Raw genomic sequence first — 25979 nt, forward strand, 5'->3', positions numbered from 1 at the left:
TGGATCCAAATCCCCGAATCGAGCGTCAGAACTGATTAATTGATTGATTTGATAGATGGATTGGTGGGTGGGTGGGTGGATAGATTGATTCACTGATTGATTTATCAACTATGAACTAACTGAGATCAATTGGCTGATTGGGGGGGGGGGGGGGGGGTGGATGGATAGATTGATTCACTGAATGACTGATTGGCTGACTAACAAACTGGTTTCAGGACAAGGCGGGTCAGCGCAAGCAGGATCTGGAGGACTCGCTGCAGGCCCAGCAGTACTTTGCCGACGCCAACGAGGCCGAGACCTGGATGAGGGAGAAGGAGCCCATCGCCGCCAACACAGACTACGGCAAGGACGAGGACTCCGCCGAGGTCAGCTTTTAATTTTTTGAGTCACTTGAGAAAAAGTGACTCTATGTAATCGGTCAGTGTTAGTCTGTCCGGCCGGCCGTCCGGCCGGCCGTAGACACCACCTTAACGTTGGACTTTTCTCGGAAACTATCAAAGCGATCGGGCTCATATTTTGTTTAGTCGTGACCTCCAATGACCTCTACACTTTAACGATGGTTTCGTTGACCTTTGACCTTTTTCAAGGTCACAGGTCAGCGTCAAAGGAAAAATTAGACATTTTATATCTTTGACAAAGTTCATCGGATGTGATTGAAACTTTGTAGGATTATTCTTTACATCAAAGTATTTACATCTGTAGCCTTTTACGAACGTTATCAGAAAAACAAGGGAGATAACTAGCCTTTTCTGTTCGGCAACACACAACTTAACGTTGGGCTTTTCTCGGAAACTATAAAAGTGACCGGGCTCAAATTTTATGTGAACGTGACTCATTGTGTTGTGAATAGCAATTTCTTCCTGTCCATCTGATGCCTCATATAATATTCAGAAGTGCGAAAGTGACTCGATCGAGCGTTTGCTCTTCTTGTTTAATTTTTGTGGGGTTAATAAGAGGCAACTAGAAACAGGCCTGAGAATCTTCAGACTTTTGGCTGAAATCAGACTTTTTTGTCAGATTGAAGACATCATTTCAGAGCTGTTTTTGCACTCCATGCTCAGAATGAGTGTATTATTTTGAAACCATAGCATGGGTGGGATTCTTTTGGTATATGCCTGAAATCCGGATTCGTAATGTCTGTGGCGACGTTTTTTTTGGTTGTTAATTATACAAATCCTTCAGCGTCTGGGGGCCCCCAGACCCCCCCCCCCCCCCCTTAAAATTCTTCAGGATGCATGACATTTTTCTGTCCCACCCTTGCCATAGGCCATTTTCAGACTTTTTCAAGTATCCTTGTTCCTATGTCTGAAGAAAAGACCGAGATGAATGAGCAAGAGTTGCAATGAAAGTTTCTAACACAGCACTTGTTTCTTTGTTCCACAGGCCTTGCTGAAGAAGCACGAAGCCTTCATGGCTGACCTTGAGGCATACCGCGCTGTCATCGAGGGTCTCCGTGAACAGGCACAGTCCTGCAAGGTGAGTCATCATCCACATTCTTTTGGATACAATGGAACCTCCCTTTTAACGCTTTCTACCCCACCTATGTTGACCAAGGTTTGTTTTAGCCGAGACCAGCTGTGCTGCAGCAGGTCCACATGGGTGTTACTCTTCCGGCTTTTGCCGGATTTCCGGTTTTTGAAAAAATCTGAAGCCGGAAATTCCGGTTTTCCGGGTTTTAAAAAAAAAAAAAAAAAGCTTCGTTTCGCTAAGTTGAAATAACGAGCAGCGGTTCCGATCCGACTTTTGACACCGGTTCGCGTGCTTTCTCGGTTCGCTCCCTTGGATTTGCCGCCATCTTGCTTATTATGATTTGGTTTCGTCGGTGTCCAGAAACTTTCTTTCAAACTTGAGCATTTTGGACCCCTGCCTTTCAGGTTTTTTGATTTTTCCCAGTAACACCCATGGGTCCATCAGAATTGTAGTAACTGTGTATCAACACGCTGGAATGCAGGCATTAGATGGACGTTACAGGAAGCGACTGAAGCTGACAGTCTGAGCGGATATATCCGTACCTGGTCAGATAGTGAGTGGGTACGGATATATATTCGTACCTGGTCAGATAGTGAGTGGGTACAGATATATATCCGTACCTGGTCAGATAGTGAGTGGGTACAGATATATATCCGTACCTGGTCAGATAGTGAGTGGGTACGGATATATCCGTACCTGGTCAGATAGTGAGTGGGTACAGATATATATCCGTACCTGGTCAGATAGTGAGTGGGTACAGATATATATCCGTACCTGGTCAGATAGTGAGTTAAGACCTCTAAAAATGTGTGATTAGGTCTCGTGTACACGGATACCTTACTTTGTAGTAGTTTGTGACACTGTCATAATTGACTTTGATAACATCTTTTAAAACACCGTTTGAAGCCCAAGGCTTGCTGTTTTCTAAGGTAATTGGTGTCTATAGTATATGATCACAATATCACTTAAGAGTAGTTTGGGACATTCTGATTCACTGTAATAACGGACTTTCATAACATCTTTCAAAACACTATCCAAAGCCCAAGGCTTGTTGTTTTCAAAAGTAATGTGGTCTCAATATCACTTTAAGTGAAACAAATTTTGGATAAAACCAAACAATAATTTGACTGATTCCAATGCTGGCATTTATTTATTTATTTATTTACTTATTTACTTATTTACTTATTTATTTATTTATTTGTTTTTTTATTTATTTATTTATTTATTTGTTTATTTGTTTATTTATCTATTACAGCAACAAGAGGCGCCAGTGATTGACGACATTGGCTCGGAGAAGGTGATGGCGCTGTATGACTACACAGAGAAATCTCCGCGTGAGATCTCCATGAAGAAAGGGGATGTCCTTACACTTCTCAACAGTCACAACAAGGTGGGTGTTATCTTGAAGCATGTCCATTCATCTACATGTGCTGTTACACCGTTATGAAGTTGTTGATCGTGATATAAGATTACAGCTATGTCTATGTCTTTGCTCAATTCAGCCTTGTTCTCCAAGACTGCGATATTTATTTTAGTAAGAATTCCTTTTCTAAGTACGATTGAATGCACACAGACATGAACTCTGGTAGTCTTACCCAGCCACGTAAATATGAGTTTTAGTCAGCCTCTTCCGTCATATGCCTCACAGATAAGGGAAATCCAGTGTTCATTTGCATGCCTCAAGGAAAGGAAATCCGGTGTTCAATCGAAACATTCTGTGTTTCAGGACTGGTGGAAGGTGGAGGTGAACGACCGTCAGGGTTTCGTGCCAGCGGCCTACGTCAAGAAGCTGGACCCCAGCCTGTCAGCCAGTCGCAACAACCTGATGGACGAGTTCACCATCTCTGTGCGACAGAACCAGATTGAGACACAGTCAGTCACCATCTCCTTTCCTTTTTAAAACGTTTTCCCCCATTTTCATTACTTAATTGTCCAATCGCTGGGAAATTCGGGTCGCTTTCTCCCAATGGAAAGCTAGCTGCAACAGAGTCGCGCTACCCAAGTGTGAGCGTCTTTAGGTGTAATCAGCCACCTGCACTTATGGCAGAATGACCGAGGTCTTTAAGTAATCTTCGACGAAGCCCGGACTTTGGTATTGCATTTCAGCTTGGAGGCTTAAATTAATTAATGAGTTTGCTCATTAAAGTTGTCATTAAAATCGATTTTTCGCAAACAGATTTTAAATTGATTGCATTGTATTCCTCATCTTCTCCTAAATTCAAAAATATATACATACTCTAAAAATGTGCTCAAAATGAAAGAAAATAGGTTCAGTAAGTACTACGGACGCGTGCTTCACGGCGGCGAGCGTGTCCCGTCACTGTCTTTGGTATGGTTAGCCGAGACTATCTGAATGTAGTCTCGGCGATGATTGGTTTGTGGTGTTGATCTTGACTAAATGTTTTTATATCGCTTCATGCGACTTGTTTTTTTTATTCTGCCTCTAAGCATCGTATACACCCACAGCTCTCACACTCATGTATCGTCCCCTCTCCAGGTACGCTAACTTGATTGACCTGGCGAACCAGCGGCGCGAGAATGTGAAGGAGTCGTGCAAGGCCTACCAGCTGGTGCGTGAGGCAGCAGAGCTGGCCGCCTGGATCACGGAAAAGGAGAACAGCATGATCGGAGAGGAGGTCGGAGAGGACCTCGAGCAGGTCGAGGAGATGCAGAAGAAGTTTGACGACTTCCAGAAGGTCAGGACATTTCTCTTTCTCTTTTAATTACACTGGTACCACCCCTCCCCGCCCTGACTACAGTGGCACTCCCATTTTACGACCTTAAAAAATCTGAGAAAATCGGGTCTTGAAAAGGAGCGAGGCTAAACTTGGGGGTACATTTACGAAGGTTATGAACAGAAAAGTTTAAAAGCAAGGTCTTAATGAGGAAATCTTAAATTGGGAGGTCTTAAAAGGGGGTACCACTGTACTGTTGTGAGGTTTTGGGCATGTGTTTGTGACTGATGTTGCATACTTGGGAGGAAATTAAATGGCATTCTGCTATCTCAAGAAAAGACCAATTATCAATTAAATTACCTTTCTGCAATCAAGGAAGGAGACAGGTAGAGAAGTAACACACTTTTTAACAGACCTTTTTTTAGCGATTTTTCATTTTATTTTAGTAGATAAATACAAACTTTTCCTGAATTATACACTTCTATGCAATGAGTTTCCCAGACGGGACAGAAGCCTTTGTAAGAAGATCTTTATAATTGAGACAGGGACTTTTTGTACTTTTCAATAATATTTCACGATGTTTTATTTGCTGCACAGGACCTGAAGGCCAACGAGGCGAGACTGCAGGAGCTGAACAACATCGCTGACCGACTGACCGCCATGGGACACACCGAGGCCGCCGAGAAGATCCGCGAACAGATCACTGTGAGTCACGTTTCTCTTTAATTTGCAATGCTGTGCTTATAACCCTTTCGCTGCCCGTAGGACGTCAGCTGATGTCATGGGTAACTTGCTTGAACGGGCAACAATAAACTACAAAGAAGAACAAAACAGACAAGCAATGTGTGCGTGTGTGGTGTACTTATTTATACATCAAGGGCACATTGCAAGTTGTCTTTTTTTACATTTAGTCAAGTTTTGACTAAATGTTTTAACATAGAGGGGGAATCGAAACGAGGGTCGTGGTGTATGTGTGTGTGTGTGTGTGTATGTGTGTGTGTGCGTGCGTGCGTGCGTGTAGAGCGATTCAGACCAAACTACTGGGCCGATCTTTATGAAATTTTACATGAGAGTTCCTGGGTATGATATCCCCGAACGTTTTTTTCATTTTTTTGATAAATGTCTTTGATGACGTCATATCCGGCTTTTCGTGAAAGTTGAGGCGGCACTGTCACGCTCTCATTTTTCAACCAAATTGGTTGAAATTTTGGTCAAGTAGTCTTCGACGAAGCCCGGACTTCGGTATTGCATATCAGCGTGATGGCTTAAAAATTAATTAATGACTTTGGTCATTAAAAATCTGAAAATTGTAAAAAAAAATAAAAAATTAAAAAACGATCCAAATTTACGTTTATCTTATTCTCCATTATTTTCTGATTCCAAAAACATATAAATATGTTATATTTGAATTAAAAACAAGCTCTGAAAATTAAAAATATAAAAATTATTATCAAAATTAAATTTTCCAAATCAATTTAAAAACACTTTCATCTTATTCCTTGTCGGTTTCTGATTCCAAAAACATATAGATATGATATGTTTGGATTAAAAACACGCTCAGAAAGTTAAAACGAAGAGAGGTATAGAAAAGCGTGCTATCCTTCTCAGCGCAACTACTAAACCGCTCTTCTTGTCAATTTCACTGCCTGAGCGGTGGACTGACGATGCTATGAGTATACGGTCTTGCTGAAAAATTGCATTGCGTTCAGTTTCATTCTGTGAGTTCGACAGCTACTTGACTAAATGTTGTATTTTCGCCTTACGCGACTTGTTTGGTGTTAATACAGGAAAGTAACCTGAATTTCTATGAGGGTAACCTCACAGGACGTTATAAAAATCCCAGCTTATCTTGTCTTAAGTGCCTTGTTTTCAAATTGTTACTGGTAGGGGACAGGTGAAAGAGTCACGGTTTTGGTTGAGTTCATGTCAGGACGTTGCATAAGAACAGAAATGCTGTCAGAAGAGCCAGATTATGGAGAAGCAAGGCTGGATCTAGGAGGGGTTTCTTGGGTTCCAGAAGTCCCCCCCAGTTACTCGGCAAATGTATCTTTTTTCTTGAGGAGAAACACAAAATACCCCTTTTAAATGCTAAATTGCAACATTATCTGGGTACAAGGCCTCCAGAAATCGGTGAAAATCAGGTCTTCATGGAGTCTAAACTTGGGGATAAATTTACAAATGTTATGGAAAAAAATTCTGTAAAATCAAGGGGGAAATCTGATATTCATTAGAGGGGTGGGAGGGGGGAGGGGGGGGGTGTTGGAAGGGGGATTCCACTATAACAGGAGAGAAAAGACAACCATTATTGATGAGAGGATCTTGACTGTCGCAGTTCTGATCAGTAAGACGTAATGTAGATGCTAGTTGTTGTGTTGCCAACGGAGGGAAGCTAAATAGCTCTAACCCTACTGATGATGTTTCAGCAACTGAACCAGCGGTGGGTGACCCTGCAGCAGGTGTCGGCCGAGCGAGCACAGACATTGGGCAGCGCCTTCGAGGTTCAGCGATACCACAGGTGACACACACTTTATTGACTCACTGTCTCGCTGCATGCATGCTGAATTCTTGTCTGTGAAAATAAACGACAAAAATTCAACGCTAAATGCCACAACATGTTAACAGTTAGCTGCATCTACAGTCTTTTACTGTAAAGTTTTGTGTCATTTCGGGAGGTTCGTTGGACTGGATATAGCTGCATCTACAGTCTTTCAATATTTTTGTTCTTCCTAATTTCAGGGAAGTCGATGAAACAAAAGACTGGATCAACGAGAAAGACGCAGCCCTGAACAACGACAACTACGGCCATGACCTTGCCAGCGTGCAGGCCTTGCAGCGTAAACACGAGGGTGTCGAGCGCGACCTGGCTGCTCTCGGAGAGAAGGTGGGTGAACGTTTCACATGTTAAAAGGTATCTCACTCTCTGTGGGAGCCAGATTGGCACAGTGGTTAGAGCCCTTGCCTCTCACGCTGGAGGTCGTGGGTTCGATCCCGATCTGGGGGCGAATACAAAATTAATACCTGATTTTTCCGAGCACTTTCCAGCCAGCTGGAAATTGGTACCTGACCCTATGTAGGGCCGAGGAAGGCAAAGCAGCGAGGGAGAGGAGTGGGCACCGCCCCCATTAAGCTGGCCTGAGAGTTGTTGAGATCTCCAACATCTCGCTCCCCTACGACCGAAAATGGTTATGGGACTACGTTTACCTTTTTACCGTTATTTATATGGGAGATTTATATAGCGCTTGACGTTCTCTAAGCGCTTTACATATTAATTTCTGCCGTGTGGGATGGAATTTTTTACACAATATATCACGCATTCACATCGGCCAGTAAATCTCAAGCCATTACGGCGAATATTTACTTTTCACGGCCTATTATTCCAAGTCACACGGGTATTTGGTGGAATTTTTTTTTTTTATCTATGCCTATACATTTTTGCCAGGAAAGACCCTTTTGTCAATCGTGGGATCTTTAACGTGCACACCCCAATGTAGTGTACACGAAGGGACCTCGGTTTTTCGTCTCGTCCGAAAGACTAGCACTTGAACCCACAACCTGGGCTAGGATAGGGGGAAGAAAATTGCTTACGCCCCGACCCAGGGTCGAACTCGCAACCTCTCGCTTCCGAGGCAAGTGCACTTTACCACTGGGCCACCCTTTACCACTCGGCCACCCTTTACCACTGGGCCACCCAGTCCTTTGTGTATTTACAGCTGGGAGCACCAAGACAGATGTGTCCAGGCTTGTACATGGGATAAAGACTGTCCTTCTCCTTGCACAAATCTATCGATCAATCAATCAATCAATCAATGAGTCTTATATCGCGCATATTCCGTGGGTACAGTTCTAGGCGCTCTGCAGTGATGCTGTGTGAGATGAAATTTTATACGGCCAGTAGATTGCAGCCATTTCGGCGCATATTTACCTTTCACGGCCTATTATTCCAAGTCACACGGGTATAGGTAGACAATTATTAACTGTGCCTAAGCAATTTTGCCAGGAAAGACCCTTTTGTCAATCGTGGGATCTTTAACGTGCACACCCAATGTAGTGTACACGGGGGGGAGGTTCGGACACCGAAGAGAGTCTGCACACAAAGTTGACTCTGTGAAATAAATTTCCGCCGAACCTGGGATCGAACTCACGCTGACAGCGGCCAACTGAATACAAATCCAGCGCGCTACCAACTGAGCTATATCCCCGCCAATATCACATGTGTGTTCAGCTCTGTCATTGCTGTGACTTATCACTGACAATGCTTTTAGCCCTTACACTGGTGCAATTCTGTAACACATGTTACATAGCCACTGGTGAATTAACAGAGAGAAAAATAAAGAAAAACGGTCATTAGGTTTTCGCATCCATGGGAGGTAATCGGAACCGACCAAACAGACGGAGCCAGTAGCGCGACATATGTCGTGACAACCAGGTGACAGTATACGTAAAGTAGCGCGACATATGTCGCGACAACCAGCCTAAGGGTTAAATGTGTCATTATAAATCTGTGCTTGCCTGAAGAAAAAATTGTTGAAGAAAATCCCACACCCCCCCCCAAAAAAAAAAATCTAGAGCCTGGATTCTTCCTGTGTAGAGCGGGTATTTTTCGCTGCATTAAAATTGTATTAGCAATATTATAATACACTAAAATGCAATACAATAGAGTACAATCCAGTCCAGTGTGGACACTTGTATACCTGTGCCTGACAGAGTGTGATTGTGTGTTCAGGTGCGTGACCTTGACGGCAACGCTCAGCGCCTGATGCAGACCCACCCGGACCAGGCGGAGAGCATCTACGAGCACCAGACTGAGATCAACCAGATGTGGAACTCGCTCACAATCAAGGTAATTTTCTCTTCAACTTGCGATAACACCATGTGGTGAAATAGTTTTCAAAAGTTTCTGGTTTTTGCACTTAGACCTGCGCTGGCTAAGGAGCACGAAGCGAAACTGGGTGTCACCATAATTGGTAGTACGCAGCTGTGGGTGGGATTGGTTAAAATTTTCGATTTAATGCGATTTCAACCAATCGGACCCCGCTGCTTGTTCCTACCCAGTTGGGTGGCACCCAGTTACGCTTCATGCACCTCAGCCCAGGACCCCTCTTGGGTTTCTGCATCCCCATCCCCCCAACCCCCAGGCCCCCACTTGACAGTTAGCAGACTTTTTAACCAGTCTCACCAATGCAACACTTTTCATCAAGTCTCTTTTCTCCCCTTCAGGCTGACGCACGCAAGGGCAAGCTGCTGGACTCGTACGACCTTCAGCGCTTCCTGTCGGACTACCGCGACCTGACCTCGTGGATCAACAGCATGATGGCGCTAGTGTCCTCGGACGAGCTGGCCAAGGACGTCACCGGCGCTGAGGCTCTGCTGGAAAGACACCAGGTAAACGTCTTGACCCTCGTTTGTTGACTTATGTCCCCTTGGCCCGACCCCTGACCCCTGACCCCTGACCCCAGTCCACAGTCCAATTCTCCTGGCATCCAAGCCGCATAACGGACAAAACCACAATGGATGCAGAGATTTGTTTTCACCATTTTCAGTTTGAGGGGCCTCCATCCCTTGGACCCCACTGGGGGCTTGTGTGCCCCCACCCCCACCCAACCATTTCCAATTCTCCAATCACCACCCACCCCCCGGACACCAGCCCCCTTCTGCTCCCTTCCTCTCCCTCCATCATATTGTGTGGTCTGTGGTTGGGGTTTTCTGTCTGGAAGGGGGACGTGAAATGAGTGACTGCAGGGGAGATGATGTGATTAAAAAAATGAGAAATAAAATAAACTCGTGGTAGAATATAGACCAAAAAAACACAGCGACAAGGAACAGTGTTAACGCTTATGTCTTCTTCAGAAATAAAATGGTGTTTTCTTATTTTGTTTCCTATTTCTGTTCTTTTTCATTGGAGAAGAAGACATAAGTGTGGAAAGGGATTCTTGTTTTTTGTGTTCGTTTATGTTCTCTGATGAGTGCATTTTCATTGGTATTTAGTATAATTTACTGTCAGGGTGTTGGTGGTGGGAGCAGAATTTCAGAATGTCTGAGTTGTTCATGGCAGCAGATACAAGGAGCAGCCATTTGTTAGTGAAGATGTGACTTGTAAGAAGTGACTCCCAACTGAGGCTTGTATTCTGTAAAGATGTGTACATTTACCACACATGATTGTGATAGTCAGGTGTGTGTGTGTGTGCGCGCATGTGTTTAACATGTGTGTGCGTGCGCGTGTGTGTGCACATGTGTTTATACATGTGTGTGTGCGTGTCTATGTGCACTTCAGAGAGACAGGGAAAAAGAGAGATGATGATGAGGCCCCCCAAAAAAAAAGTCTGTTTACAGTAACATAGGCCAAAAAAATAGGGTCGGTAGGTCGGGATTTTTTTTTTTTTTTTTTTTCCCCCAAAAAACCATATTTTTACGTTATTTTGCAAAAAAAAAACCAACAGATTTGTTTTTTGTTTTTTTCCCCCAAATGCCAAAAAAAAGTCTAGGGTCGCGCGAAAAAAATAGGGTCGGTCGGGTTACCGTAAACAGACTATTTTTTTTTTTTGGCCTGAGCATTTCTGTGTCTCTCCTTCTGTGTGGATCATTGCTGCAATCTTGCAAACTTCTGCCAAAAGTCATATTCGGCTATGAGTCAGCAAGTGCTACAGACTTAACTGACACCAAGAGGCCATATTTCAGATGTTCAGTTCCGAAATTGTCAGCCATTACGGAATATCTCCGCTCGCTGATGATGAGGAAGAGGACGAAGAGGTGACGAAGAAGAAAGAAAAGAAAAAAACGAGAAAAGTTTGGGGATTGGCATGAGATGTGTTGTAGATCTCTACTGTAACTTACAGCGTGCAAGCATGGATTCCGAACAGAGTGCGAGCATGGATTCGGACTTTTTGAGTGAGCGGATTGCTCACCCTGCCTGCTGTGAGCGGTTTGCTGCCTGGAGTGTGACAAACAGAATGTATTGGCTCGAACAAGTTGAAAGAAAAGAAAAGTGAAAAATATCGCTTCTGAGAGAAATACTGTTTTATACAGCCTGTCGTGTGTGCCCACCCCCCTTCCCCATCCCTCTACCTCTGCCCCCGTGAAAAAGTAATGCAGGTTGCATGGTGTTACTGTTAGGGTTTGAGTGATAATCCTGAGAATGGAATTCTTTCCCACCGGTGCCATGTCAGTTATGCTTTTTCAAACAATGAATATTGCTGTAAATCTTAAAGATCTGATAAACAAAGGGAAGTAAGCACTCTCAATGCATATGACATGAGTAATAGAGTAAGATAGATAAAAATGATCACAATAATAATAATAATAATAAGTGAGAGTTATCCGGAACCAGGCTCCTGGCACCTGAGAGAATAACAAGCATTGACATGATCAAGCGACTTTCATCCTCAACTTTTATCATTGCAAATCTGAAACATATGAGGCAGAATGCTATTTTAAGAGAAACAAAGTGAGTACAGTAAGCGCTCCACATGCATTCACAATGTGGAATAGAGTTAGTGAGAGTTATGCCAAACCAATCTCCTGCACCTGAGAGAATATCAAGCATTGAAATGAACAAACGACTTTCATCCTTTGAACTCATTTTGATTTCATTCTTTCTTAAGTCAAATTGATTGTCAAATTGAAGTCAAGTTGAGATTCATTGATTCTGAAGTCATTTTGATTTCCTCCGAAAGCGGCGTATGGCTGCCTAAATGGCGGGGTAAAAACGGTCATACACGTAAAAGCCGTGGGAGTTTCAGCCCATGAACGAAAAAAAAAAAAAAAAAGTCAACTCAACTCAACTCAACTCAAATTTTATTGGCTTCAATTTTCATAGAAGAATTTGTCTTGCGCTTGGGAGAAAATAAGAGTATAACATATAAAAACAGCATTCATATCACATTTCATGTATCACACACAGTAATCACTAGTATAAGCCTACAATTATCACATTTGTACCTGTATCATACATGCAAATAAATAGTATCACATTTCCACGTATCACACACAATATATACATTACATAACATACAGCAAGCTTCCATCTCCCGCGCCCCCCCCCCCCCCCCCCTCCCACACATACATATCCTCGCACGTGCGTCGACTCCATACAAATGACATCATCAGTCCATTAACTAAAATGCACAATGACTAGTAGTGGGTACATGATACTTAATACGTGCTCAACTAGACCTGCTAACTAAAATAATAACAGAAACAAAAACAAGGACTGGGCACAACATTTACACGTGTGTGACCTACTTACATCAAGTGCCTGTGATTTTGATTTCATTCTTTCTTAAGTCAAATTGATTGTCAAATTGAAGTCAAGTTGAGATTCATTGATTCTGAAGTCATTTTGATTTCATTCTTTCTTAAGTCAAATTGATTGTCAAATTGGAGTCAAGTTGAGATTCATTGATTCTGAAGTCATTTTGATTTCATTCTTTCTTAAGTCAAATTGATTGTCAAATTGGAGTCAAGTTGAGATTCATTGATTCTGAAGTCATTTTGATTTCATTCTTTCTTATGTCAAATTGATTGTCAAATTGAAGTCAAGTTGAGATTCATTGATTCTGAAGTCATTTGATTCCATTATTTATTTATTTCTCTGTTTATTTTTCATAGAATAAACAACATTTAATTAGAAAAAGCATAGCTGTCTTGGCAAGATGAGACAGTGTAAGAGTGTTGATCTTACCATGTTGTTGAAGAAAAATGGATGAAATAGGCTTATGAACGAAATACACACACAAAATAAGAGGTTGCAGTGATTTTCAATTTCCTCCTGAGATAAGTATTCCGATGAGTGATTTGATTTTCCCCATAGAAGAGTACATCTGACCTTTTTTCTTTCTGAGTGCTATCTTTGGAGTGATCTCCCCTTTTCTATTACCCATGGTATTTGTGCGAGTGTTTATTCCTGGGTAGTATGATTTGCCCCGTTTGGATTTCATCATTCCAAGTGGCCCGTGGATTTTTTCAACCCCCAAAGTGGCCTGTCATTTGCATTTCTTTTAGCCCAATAATTTGGCTGTTGTTGTACATGTATACTTTTAGTTTCAGGGAATGAGACTGTTATGTAATCATACAGACATATGTTTTTAGTTGCATGAACATTTAAAAAAAGAAGAGAGCATGTGAGTTTGTCAGATATATATGTTGATAACATTCTGGAATGGTTTTTGTAGTTAGTGTGTCTCCCCTTGCTCACAATGGTGTTTGGACTTTTTGGACATATCTTGGCTTGGTGAAAATTTGTTTTTTGTCGTTGTTGCCAATGAAATCAGAATGCAACGTTAACCGTTTATGGCAGTGAATGATCCGTCGCATATTTTTAATGCTGAATTACTATGCCTACTGTTGTTTTTCTATCTGCAGTTTAGATCTAGATAACTGAATACATATCCTTTAATATTATCAGATTTTGTTTTGTTTTGTTTATTTTTGGTGTAAATTAACCCAGCATGTGAAAAATTAACCTCGGAAAGATCCCCAAATTTCTGTTTTGTTTTTATCTCTAAAGCATTGTATTATTATAAGGTTTAACTCGCTAGCGAAAAGCTTGGTTTATCTTCAGAAATGAAAACAGAAAGTTTGACCAAATTTTTAGGAAATTTACACTAACTGAAAAATATTCCAGAATGTTGAATATATTCTGAACTGTGTGACTCTTTAAAGGTATGGGGACTTATACTGTTATCTCAGTGCATTATTATCATGAAGGACAAGCGATGTAGACAGAGAGTTGTGGTGTAATGTCAAAACTCAGTAAAAGTGTTGATGTATTATGTTGATTCAAGAGAAGATAGATGCTTTCTGTATCTGATTTGTTTAAAGCACTGCTATCGTTGAAGAAATCACTTTGCACTTTTATGAAGTAGCTTTTTTGTTGATTTATTGTGATTTTCTTTGTTTTGATTTGAGTTATTGTGATTATAGTTGTTGACAAATGCCCTGTGGTTTGTAAGAGTTTGGAGACCTTCTAGTACAGACTTTTAAAAACTTAAGCCCCTCACTGCAAAACATAGTAGGTCCTCCCTTTCATGCACCCTAAAGAAAGAGTAGTTTCAATTATTTTCGTGAAGTCTGAAAAAGATCCCGCAGGGAACGGAAAAATAGTTTCCACTTTCTTTCCTAGGATCCTACAGGCAGCTGTCGAAAAAGGAGGATTAAAGTCTCTTAGATGATGAGATTGGTACAGTGGAACCCCTTTTTAAGACTTCAAGAAATCTGAGAAAATCAGGTGTAAAAAAAGGAGGAAGTCTTAAATTAAAATGGAGGTACATTTACAGCCATTATAAACAGAACAACTGTACAAAACACCACACAAACACAGTCTTAAAAGAGGGGAGGTCTTAAAACGGGGTCTTCAAACAGGGTCTTCAAACGGGGTCTTAAAGGAGGGGAGGTCTTAAAACGGGGTCTTCAAACGGGGTCTTCAAACGGAGACCGGGGTCTTCAAACGGGGTCTTCAAATGGGGTCTTCAAATGGGGTCTTAAAGGAGGGGTCTTAAAGGAGGGGTCTTAAAGGAGGGGAGGTCTTCAAACGGGGTCTTCAAACAGGGTCTTAAAATGGGGTCTTCAAACGGGGTCTTCAAACGGGGTCTTCAAACGGGGTCTTCAAATGGGGTCTTCAAACGGGGTCTTCAAACGGGGTTTCTTCTGAATCTCATACAGTGGAACCTCTCCTTGTAAGACCCTCAAATATGAGACTTCCTCCCTTTTAAAAACCGTGTTTTTTCAGATTTTGTTTTCCATAACCTCTGTAACTGTACCTCAATTTTAAGACTCCCTCCTTTTTAACCCCTTCACTGCCACAGTATAACAGCATTATCCGAACGGTCTATGGGAAAGAACTGTGTATAGAACCCCTACAAGTACTTGGACAGTGGTTACCTCCCATTTAGTTTTCAGAAATGTCCTGAAATGTTGTTGACACAAATCCCACGTATGAGATACGGTTATGGGCGTAGGGCAAACCGAAAATGACCACGTATTACATACGGGGTGGGCAGTGAAGGGGTTAAGTCCTGATTTTCTCAGATTTTTGGAGGTCTTACAATGGGGACTCCACTACTGCGAGACACTCCCTGTCACAGGGCATTATCCTTTCCTCCCCTTAACGTTCTGTTGGCTGTTTTGACACAGGAGCATCGCACGGAGATCGACGCGCGTGCCGGAACCTTCCAGGCTTTCGAGTTGCTGGGGCAACAGCTGCTGCAGAACCAGCACTATGCCAGCGACGATGTTCAGGAGAAGCTTGAGGAACTCGCCAAGGCTCGCGAAGAGCTGGAACAGTGAGTGGCTTGTGTGGATGATTGTGGGTGTGTTTGAGTGTGTGTGTGATAATAATTATTGGTGTGTTTGTTGCAGTTTTGTGTGGGAGGGGGGTGGTATGTGAGTGTGTCAATGTGATAATATTGGTATGTTTGTTGCAGACGTGTGTGAGAGGGGGGGGAGGGGGGGTATGTGAGAGTGTGTGAAGCCGTTTGTTTGAATGAGGAGTGGTAATTATGGTGTGTTGGTTGCAGGTTTTTGTGTATGTTGGTGATCGCTGTTTGTGGGGGGGGGGGGGGGGGGGATTTGATTGGGTGGTATGTGGGTGAGTGTGTTCGTGTATGTCTGTGTTTGTGTGTGAGTTTGTAAATCTGTATGTCTGTCTCTTTATGTGGGTTGATGAAAAATTCAGGAATTCATGAGCAACAGATGATATTGAAAAATGATGTTTTCAATCAATCAATGAGTCTTATATCGCGCATATTCCGTGGGTACAGTTCTAGGCGCTCTGCAGTGATGCCGTGTGAGATGAAATTTTATATGGCCAGTAGATTGCAGCCATTTCGGCGCATATTTACCTTTCACGGCCTATTATTCCAAGTCACACGGGTATAGGTAGACAATTATTAACTGTGCCTAAGCAATTTTGCCAGGAAAGACCCTTTTGTCAATCGTGGGATCTTTAACGTGCACACCCAATGTAGTGTACACGGGGGGAGGTTCGGACACCGAAGAGAGTCTGCACACAAAGTTGACTCTGTGAAATAAATTTCCGCCGAACCTGGGATCGAACTCACGCTGACAGCGGCCAACTGAATACAAATCCAGCGCGCTACCAACTGAGCTACATCCCCGCCCCGTCTTGTCTTGTCTTGTCTTGTCTTGTCTTTTTTCTCTCCTCTTCTTATCTTGTCTTATCTTGTCTTATCTTGTCTTATCTCACACTCCCTTCCCCTCACGTAACATCTTCCATCTCTTTACCTGCAGGGCATGGATTGTCCGTCGCATGAAACTCGATCAGTGCCTGGAGCTGCAGCTGTTCTACCGTGACTGCGAGCAGGCCGAGTCGTGGATGGCTTCCCGCGAGGCCTTCCTGGCCGGAGACTCTGTGGACGGAGACAACGTGGAGACGCTCATCAAGAAGCACGAGGACTTCGACAGGGCCATCAGCTCTCAGGTCCGTCTGCTTGCAAATCTGCATTGTGTTTTTTGGAGATGAGAATCTTAAATAAATGAGACAGAGCGCTGTTTTAGAGATCAGATAAACAAAGGGAAGTAACCGCTCTAAATGCATACCAATCACATTGTTCTCTATGCATCATTGTTTTTGTCAGTGAGAATTGGTCTTGGAATAATTCGTGCAGGCTTTCAAAAAGTTGGCTTCACGAAATGCGCTTCATCCGTTAAATTTGAGGTTGAATGAGTTGGAATTTGTTGGGGGTAATACAAGTACTAAAATTGGGGGTAGTTCAAGTACTAAAATGAAAACGGGTCATGTCGAATTCATGCATCTTTCAGTTTATGCTACTGTTAAAATGCTACTCTGACGAACATGTGGATGAGAAATCAAACAGGTACACTAACAGTGTCGGAAATCAGATCCATCTCAGGGTAAAGGTTATGAATCCTCCAACTCCTCTTTGAATGCATTCAGCGGGTATATATAACAATGTGTGGTCTGTTGGTCAACAGGAAGAGAAGATCCAAGCCCTGCAGCAGTTTGCCGACCAGTTGGTCAGTGCCAACCACTACGACGCTCCGGCCATCAACAACAAGCGCGACCAGGTGTTGGACAGGTATGAGACCCGCTCTTCTCTTTTGGCAATCTGCACTCATGAGAATCTTCAGACTTTTGGCCGAAATCAGACTTTTTTAAGCTCCAGTGAGCAGATTTTGAAAAAAAGTCCTGGAATCGGATCACTACTTTGAACCCTTACGGACATTTTCAGACTATTTCACACCTCCCGTGCCTGAATCTGAGGGTTGCTTTTCCTTGCAGTTGGGTCAGCTTAAAGGCGACATTAGAGGTTTGTATTTCTGATGTGAACATAGCTAGAACAGGTTTTGGTCAGAATAAGGGCAGTGTCTCTTTGAGAAAGTATTGGTAGATGTGCAAACATTCACAAGAAATAAAGTTGAAAATAAAAAAGAAGTAGATGAGGATGAATCACAAGGGGGAGAGGAAGACAAAAACATCAGGAATGGCAGTGTGAGAATAAAAAATAAAAAGCAAAGCTGTAAAACAAAAACAAAAAGAAAACAAAATTGACACCACGAAAAACAAAAAATTAAAAAAGAAGAAAGAAGACAATCAACGCAAGCAAGCTACATGACAGAACATCTCTTGTCCTTCACAGTTGGGCCAACCTGAAAGATTTGCTGATCAATGTTTATGGTTGACAGGTGGGCCAACCTGAAGGACGCGCTGATCGACAACCGCTCCAAACTGGGAGAGGCGCAGACGCTGCAGCAGTTCTCGCGTGACGCTGACGAGATGGAGAACTGGCTGCAGGAGAAACAGCAGATTGCCTGCGACGAGTCCTACAAGGATCCCACCAACATCCAGGTCTGTAAACAATGGTGACAACCAAGTTTTCAACAGGACAGTGGAGACCGGCACGGTGGCCTAGTGGTAAGGCGTCCGCCCCGTGATCGGGAGGTCGTGGGTTCGAACCCCGGCCGGGTCATACCTAAGACTTTAAAATTGGCAATCTAGTGGCTGCTCCGCCTGGCGTCTGGCATTATGGGGTTAGTGCTAGGACTGGTTGGTCCGGTGTCAGAATAATGTGACTGGGTGAGACATGAAGCCTGTGCTGCGACTTCTGTCTTGTGTGTGGCGCACGTTATATGTCAAAGCAGCACCGCCCTGATATGGCCCTTCGTGGTCGGCTGGGCGTAAAGCAAACAAACAAACAAACAAACAAACAAAGAACCAAGTTTTCAACAGTACAGTGGAACCCTCCTTGTAAGACACCCACATTTAAGACGTCCTTCTCTTTAAGACCTTGCTTGTTGTTTTTACACATTTCTTTTTCATAAGCTCTGTAAATTTACATCTATTTTAAGACTCCCCCCCTTTTTAAGATCCGATTATTTCAGAGTCTTGAAGGTCTTAAAATGGGGGTTCCCCTGTACCTTGATTTCATCACGGTTGTCGTCGTTAGGCCAACAAACAAAAATAGTCTGTTTACGGTATCCCGACTGACCCTATTTTTTCGGGCGACCCTAGACTTATTTTCGGCATTTGGGGGGGGAAAGAAAAAAAAATCCCGACCTACCGACTATTTTTTTTGCCTATGTTACCTTAAACAGACTGTTTTGTTTTTTTGTGCCTTATAATGATAGTAATCATCATCACCATTATTAAAGTAGTTATCATCATGGTCTTTGACTTCAATTTTTGCCATCTGTCAGGCTTCCATGAAAGCCAAAGTTTGTACTTGTGAACAAATACCAGTTTGAAAATCGAGAATGATGATGTACTGGAACCTTTTAATTTTGTAACAAAAGTGAATGTCTTGTTTTGGTACAAGTTAGCACGTTTTAGTCGCTCTCCACCACTTGGTCATGATTACCTATCAACTGTTTTTTAGTGTGTGTGTGTGTGGTGTGTGTGTTGTGTGTGTGTTTTGCTATTGTACATCGCAGTCACCTCCGGCGAGAAGGGGCGATTATTACTGTTATCATTATTATTATTATTATCATTATTATTATCCTGACTGTGTATTTCCCTGTGTTGACAGAGCAAGTTCCAGAAGCACCAGGCCTTTGAGGCCGAGCTGGCCGCCAATGCTGACCGTCTGCAGGGACTGCTGGGCATCGGACAGAGTGAGTGCTTGCTTCTTTTTCTTCTTTGTACAGCTCCAGTGATTTTAAACCTGGAGAAAAAGCAACCAGCCTTGTTGACGACAGGGGGACGTGCACAACGACAGTGGGACGTGGACAACGACAGTGGGACGTGCACAACGACAGTGGGACGTGCACAACGACAGTGGGACGTGCACAACGACAGTGGGACGTGCACAACGACAGTGGGACGTGCACAACGACAGTGGGACGTGCACAACGACAGTGGGACGTGCACAACGACAGTGGGACGTGCACAACGACAGTGGGACGTGCACAACGACCTAGTGGATAAGACGCCGGCCTTCTATGCAGAAGGTTGAGTGTTCAAATACCGCCTGGTGGATAAAGGTTGGAGATTTGTCAAACTCCGAGGTCAACTGATGTGCAGACCTTATTTCCCTTCTGGTATACACGCAAGCACAAGACCAAGTGCGCACGGAAAAGATCCTGTAATCCATGTCAGAGTTTGGTGCTTTTTGGACCACGATAATACCAAGCATGCACCCCCCGAAATCGGCTGCCTAAATGGTCGGGTAAAAACAGTCATACACATAAAAACCCACTTGTGCAAAAAAACATGAGTGCAGTGCTAACAGCTTTGCGGTTCTCGCCGGAAATCTAGTTTTTCAAAACTCCGGTTTCTCAAAGTAAAACTTTGTTCTTTGCCCCTACAAGATAATAAAACAAGTCGCGTAAGGCGAAAATACAACATTTAGTCGAGTAGCTGTCAAACTCACAGAATGAAACTGAACGCAATGCAACGCAGCAAGACCGTATACTCGTAGCATCGTCAGTCCACCGCGCACGGCAAAGGCAGTGAAATTGACAAGAAGAGCGTGGTAGTACTTGGGCTGAGAAGGATAGCACGCTTTTCTGTACATCTCTTCGTTTTAACTTTCTGAGCGTGTTTTTAATCCAAACATATCATATCTATATGTTTTTGGAATCAGGAACCGACAAGGAATAAGATGAAGGTGTTTTTAAATTGATTTGGACAATTTAATTTTGATAATAATTTTTATATTTTTAATTTTCAGAGCTTGTTTTTAATCCAAATATAACATATTTATATATTTTTGGAATCAGAAAATTATAAAGAATAAGATGTACGTAAATTTGGATCGTTTTATAAAACAAATATTTTTTTTACAATTTTCAGATTTTTAATGACCAAACTTACTCATTAGTTTTTAAGCCACCAAGCTGAAATGCAATACCAAACCCCGGCCTTCGTCGAAGATTACTTGACCAAAATTTCAACCAATTTGGTTGAAAAATGAGAGCGTGACAGTGCCGCCTCAACTGTCACGAAAAGCCGGATATGACGTCATCAAAGACATTTATAAAAAAAATGAAAAAAACGTTCGGGGATTTCATTCCCAGGAACTCTCATGTCAAATTTCATAAAGATCGGTCCAGTAGTTTAGTCTGAATCGCTCTACACACACAGACAGACAGACAGACACACAGACACACACACATACACCACGACCCTCGTCTCGATTCCCCCCTCTACGTTAAAATATTTAGTCAAAACTTGACTAAATATAAAAAAGCCTCAGATTCGGGGGGGGGGGGGGGGGGGGCCGCTGTGGACCCTGGCCTTTCAGGTTTTTCACTTTGTTTTGGTGTTGGCAGAAGAAGAAGACAGTGGAACCCCCTTTCTGGACACATGCACGCATGCCATCAGATCACCATCACTGACCGTTAACCAGCTTTAGTCCTCTGTTAACCAGCTTTAGCCCTCTGTTAACCAGCTTTAGCCCTCTGTTCACCCCATCTTTAGCCCTCTGTTCACCCCATCTTTAGCCCTCTGTTCACCCCATCTTTAGCCCTCTGTTCACCAGCTTTAGCCCTCTGTTCACCCCATCTTTAGCCCTCTGTTCACCAGCTTTAGCCCTCTGTTCACCCCATCTTTAGCCCTCTGTTCACCCCATCTTTAGCCCTCTGTTCACCCCATCTTTAGCCCTCTGTTCACCAGCTTTAGCCCTCTGTTCACCCCATCTTTAGCCCTCTGTTCACCCCATCTTTAGCCCTCTGTTCACCCCATCTTTAGCCCTCTGTTCACCCCATCTTTAGCCCTCTGTTCACCCCATCTTTAGCCCTCTGTTCACCCCATCTTTAGCCCTCTGTTCACCAGCTTTAGCCCTCTGTTCACCCCATCTTTAGCCCTCTGTTCACCAGCTTTAGCCCTCTGTTCACCCCATCTTTAGCCCTCTGTTAACCAGCTTTAGCCCTCTGTTCACCCCATCTTTAGCCCTCTGTTCACCAGCTTTAGCCCTCTGTTCACCCCATCTTTAGCCCTCTGTTAACCAGCTTTAGCCCTCTGTTCACCCCAGCTTTAGCCCTCTGTTAACCAGCTTTAGCCCTCTGTTCACCCCATCTTTTATTTTCCCTCTCTCTCTCCAGACCTGATTGAACGGCGTCAGTGTGCCGGCTCTGAAGACGCAGTACAGGTGCGCTTGGAGTCCCTGGCGTCTCAGTGGGAAGACCTGGTTGCCAAGACGACGGAGAAGAGCGAGAAGCTGAAGGACGCGTCTCGCCAGCAGACCTACAACGCCGGGGTCAAGGACATGGAGTTCTGGCTCGGAGAGGTCAGTCAGATGGCGCTTCTTGTGGAATACGCTTATTTTCTGGAGAGAAAGACACTTTTTCTGAATTGTTTGTGAAAATGATGAATACTTTTCAGTATATTTTCTGAAGATGATAATACTTGTCAGTCACGGCTGCATCCTAGCTCACACGAGTTTCTGTGCCTGCCAGCGCTGAGCGCGCCAGTGCAGAGAGCCTTTCCCGCACAGCCAGTCGCAATCAAAATCATGTGTGCCACCTGAGATACTGACACTAGATAAGAAACACTATGAAGCACATCACATATTCTGGTTTTACTTTTATTCAGATTACATGCCCAGTGAACAACGTCCACGATGGAAGTGATATCGTTAGCGGGATGCGTGGCTTTTTACTTCAAAACAATTTACATTCCAGAGATAAACTCTGGCCCCTGCAGAGACAAGCGAGCTGCCGAGATTATAAACATTAGCCGAGGTGTGCGGCGCCACCTGCCCATCCACACCCTTTCACCGCTTGGGAAAATAATCAATCAATCAATCAATCAATATGAGGCTTATATCACGCGTATTCCGTGGGCACAGTTCTAAGCGCAGGAATTTTTTAAATTTTATTTTATTTTTATTTAATTTATATCGCGCACATATTCAAGGCGCAGGGATTTATTTATGCCGTGTGAGATGGAATTTTTTTACACAATACATCACGCATTCACATCGGCCAGCAGATCACAGCCATTTCGGCGCATATCCTACTTTTCACGGCCTATTATTCCAAGTCACACGGGTATTTTGGCGGACATTTTTATCTATGCCTATACAATTTTGCCAGGAAAGACCCTTTTGTCAATCGTGGGATCTTTAACGTGCACACCCCAATGTAGTGTACACGAAGGGACCTCGGTTTTTCGTCTCATCCGAAAGACTAGCACTTGAACCCACCACCTAGGTTAGGAAAGGGGGGAAAAAATTGCTAACGCCCTGACACAGGGTCGAACTTGCAACCTCTCGCTTCCGAGCGCAAGTGCGTTACCACTCGGCCACCCAGTCCTTTTGGCTGTGCTTGTTCTACACATGCTATGCTTTGCGTGGGTGTACACATTTTAATTGTGTTTTGTGCGATGCGATGTCCACGGACGATGGAAGTTGATGATATTTTCAGAAAACGAAGACAACACAACACGGTCGCAAACATTTACCTTTATTCAAATGCAAGCTTTCGCACACAACCATGGTCAATTCTTATACATTTTATATGAGCGTGTAGGGCAAAAGGTGTACTTCAAAATTATGAATGTTTTAGTACTGATTAATAAACGCATAGAGCAACAGAAGTGAAAAACAAAGCCAATCAGTTTATTCACAAAGACAGCGGGAGATTGCCTGTAGCATTAACGCAGCGTGACTCATCACAGTGCGTGCCTCCAGCCGCGTAAAGACTAGCACACAGCGCAGCATACAGACACGGCTCAGCTGGAAACTAACCGTTCACCCCCACCGTTGCGGGAAACAGCCGTGCAGTATATTTTCTGAAAATGATACTTTTGAGTTGCAAAATCAGAAGAAAAATATGGAGGTATTGATTTTAACTTGATGTGTTTGAAGAAGGCAGTTGAATCACAGAGTGTGTTTAAATGGAAGTTGGCTTGTCATGCAACTACATGCCAGCATGGAGCTGTGATAGTTTACACCTTGTTTTACACAGGAAGGATGATATTATAAAATACATTTTAAACTTTGTAACCTGAATTTTCATGAGGGTAATCTCAGAGGACTACGTGGTATTACCTTATCTTACTTTCAAGGCGATCCTGAGTTGAGCCAGAAGTCGACTTCGCAAGAAAAAAATCAGTGCTAAAGCTCCGTTCAGCCATCTTCGCTTAGTGGACTTCGCCCGGTTAATTTCAGGCTTTACCCATAGCTATTCACAGCCCGTTGTCTTTGTGTGTGTGTGTGTGTGTGTTGTTGTTTGTTATGCATTTGCTGATGTTTTTGTTCCGTTGACAGGTGGAGCAGATGCTAAGCACTGAGGATCATGGGAAGGACCTGGCCTCCGTCACCAACCTGCTGAAGAAACACCAGCTGATGGAGGCCGACATCACCGCTCACGAGGTATGGCTTACACTGTGTGGGGGTGTGTGTGTGCGAGGCTGACATCACCGCTCACGAGGTCAGGATTCAACTACTTAAGTCGCTCACTACAGCTGTGTGATTTATACAAGTACCTTTATCTGAATTGTGTTTGTTTGAGGGTTTGGGTATGTGCATGCGTGTGTGTTATTAGGTGCAAGCCCACGCGCTGTCTGTGTGTGTATGTGAATGTGTGTGTTATGTCTGTGTATGTGTTTGTGTGTGTTATGTGTGTCTGTGTATGCGAATGTGTGTGTTATGTGTGTGTCTGTCTTTGGCTCTGTGTCTGTGTGTGTTGTGTTGTGTATGTGTTTGTGTGTGTTATGTGTGTGTGTGTGTGTGTATGCGAATATGTGTGATATGTGTGTTATGTATGTGTCTGTCTTTGTCTCTGTGTCTTTGTCTGTGTGCTTAGTTTAGGTGATCCTTTGAGTTGAGTACTTGCAAGTTGTCTTTTTTTATATGATTGAACAGAACATTTTCCCCAACAATTCTCTCCATTGATAGTCACATGATTATTTTAACATTTCTACACGGCTGCTGTTTTTGACGTGCTTTATTTGTTACAAATATACAATTTATTTTTCTCTGCCAGGATCGCATCCAGGACCTCAACACTCAGGCCGACCAGTTTGTGGAGGCTCAGGTGTGGGAGGCCGAACAGATCAACGAACGCAAGCGCACCATTAACGAGCGCTACGAGAAGTGAGTGCTTTAGTCATTTTGATTCCTCCGAAAGCGGCGTATGGCTGCCTGAATGGCAGGGTAAAAACGTTTATACACGTAAAAATCCACTCGCGCAAAAGCAGTTTCAGCCCACGAACGCAGAAGAAGAAGTCATTTTGATTTTAGACATTTCGCATTGTCTATTCAGTGGAACCTCCCGTTTAAGACCTCCAAAAATCTGAGAAAATCAGGTGTTAAAAAGGAGGGAGTCTTAAAATGGGGGTAATTTTACAGAGCTTATGAAGAGAAAGTCTGAGAAAACAAGGTCTTAAAAAGGAGGGAGTCTTAAAAGGGGGGTAATTTTACAGAGGTTATGAACTGAAAGTCTGAGAAAACAAGGTCTTAAAAAGGAGGGAGTCTTACAATGGGGGTAATTTTACAGAGGTTATGAACAAAAGTCTGAGAAAACAAGGTCTTAAAAAGGAGGGAGTCTTAAAAGGGGGGTTCCACTGTACTGTTCCATAACTGTGTGTCTTTGAATCAGTACATGTTCATAATGCTGATAATAGTTGATGGTTGAAAATAACTGTGGAGTTTGTATGGGTTGTGGTAGAGTGAATGCTCTTGCTTTTATTGAGTCAAACTTTCTCTCCTGTCATTATAGGCCAGTCACTGGCGAGGGGTGTGACTGAAACACGTGGACAAGGAACACATGTCAAAATCTTGCCTCGGTAAAAGCAAGGGTAGTCACTCTTTCACAACCCATACAAACCCGACAGAGTTATTTTGGGATATCATCTATTACAGCTTTGTTTGAGAGTGGCTTTTAAGGCTAGAGATGGATGATTTGCCTCTCAGGTGGTACTCCCTAGTACTCCTCTCTTTCAGTTTCAATTTCATTATTTTAATACTAATAATGAGGATATTTATATGGTGCAAATCCTAAAATAGTTGTGAGTGCCTCACAAAAACATACATGAATAAATTGTTCTGGGCACAATCCTGCACATCGAAATATACTTATACACTTTTTTGGAGTCTTTGTGCGTGTTCTTTGGTACATGCTTCGTATGCTATGAGTGTTTTTTGTACGTTACATGTTGCTGTTTTTGCATTGCAGGATCAAGGAGCTGTCGGTGCATCGTCGTAACCGTCTGTCAGAAGCCAACACCATGCACCAGTTCCTGCGTGACATTGATGACGAAGAGGCCTGGATCAAGTAAGTTCTCAGTAATAAATAACTATTTTCCCCTGAAAGTGGCATATGGTTGCCGGAATGGCAGGGTTAAAATGGTCATAACACGTAAAAACCCTCACCGGCAAAAACATGAGTTTCGGCCTATGAACGACGAAGAAGAAGAAG

The 25979-nt window shown here is 43.2% G+C and overlaps 1 protein-coding gene across 8 annotated transcripts in view; it reads left to right on the forward strand.

Moving 5' to 3' along the window:
* The window catches only part of LOC138949369 (spectrin alpha chain-like), a 90524-nt gene that overhangs the window by 38034 nt on the left and 26511 nt on the right, over window positions 1-25979 (forward strand). For 5 of the 8 annotated variants that reach the window (XM_070321180.1, XM_070321179.1, XM_070321182.1 and 2 more), the window contains 20 exons: window positions 216-365; window positions 1384-1476; window positions 2726-2860; window positions 3197-3342; window positions 3968-4166; window positions 4743-4850; window positions 6569-6660; window positions 6882-7026; window positions 8869-8985; window positions 9363-9527; window positions 10821-10892; window positions 15273-15421; window positions 16389-16578; window positions 17094-17197; window positions 17805-17967; window positions 19145-19229; window positions 21660-21844; window positions 23828-23932; window positions 24546-24655; window positions 25737-25835. In XM_070321180.1, coding sequence (XP_070177281.1) covers window positions 216-365; window positions 1384-1476; window positions 2726-2860; window positions 3197-3342; window positions 3968-4166; window positions 4743-4850; window positions 6569-6660; window positions 6882-7026; window positions 8869-8985; window positions 9363-9527; window positions 10821-10892; window positions 15273-15421; window positions 16389-16578; window positions 17094-17197; window positions 17805-17967; window positions 19145-19229; window positions 21660-21844; window positions 23828-23932; window positions 24546-24655; window positions 25737-25835 — 2612 coding nt within the window. The remainder of the gene's footprint in view (window positions 1-215; window positions 366-1383; window positions 1477-2725; window positions 2861-3196; window positions 3343-3967; window positions 4167-4742; window positions 4851-6568; window positions 6661-6881; window positions 7027-8868; window positions 8986-9362; window positions 9528-10820; window positions 10893-15272; window positions 15422-16388; window positions 16579-17093; window positions 17198-17804; window positions 17968-19144; window positions 19230-21659; window positions 21845-23827; window positions 23933-24545; window positions 24656-25736; window positions 25836-25979) is intronic. The other 3 variants (XM_070321183.1, XM_070321185.1, XM_070321186.1) reach the window with 1 other exon arrangement.

The sequence above is a fragment of the Littorina saxatilis genome, linkage group LG15 (assembly GCF_037325665.1).
Source record: "Littorina saxatilis isolate snail1 linkage group LG15, US_GU_Lsax_2.0, whole genome shotgun sequence".
Classification (NCBI taxonomy): Eukaryota; Metazoa; Mollusca; class Gastropoda; order Littorinimorpha; family Littorinidae; genus Littorina; species Littorina saxatilis.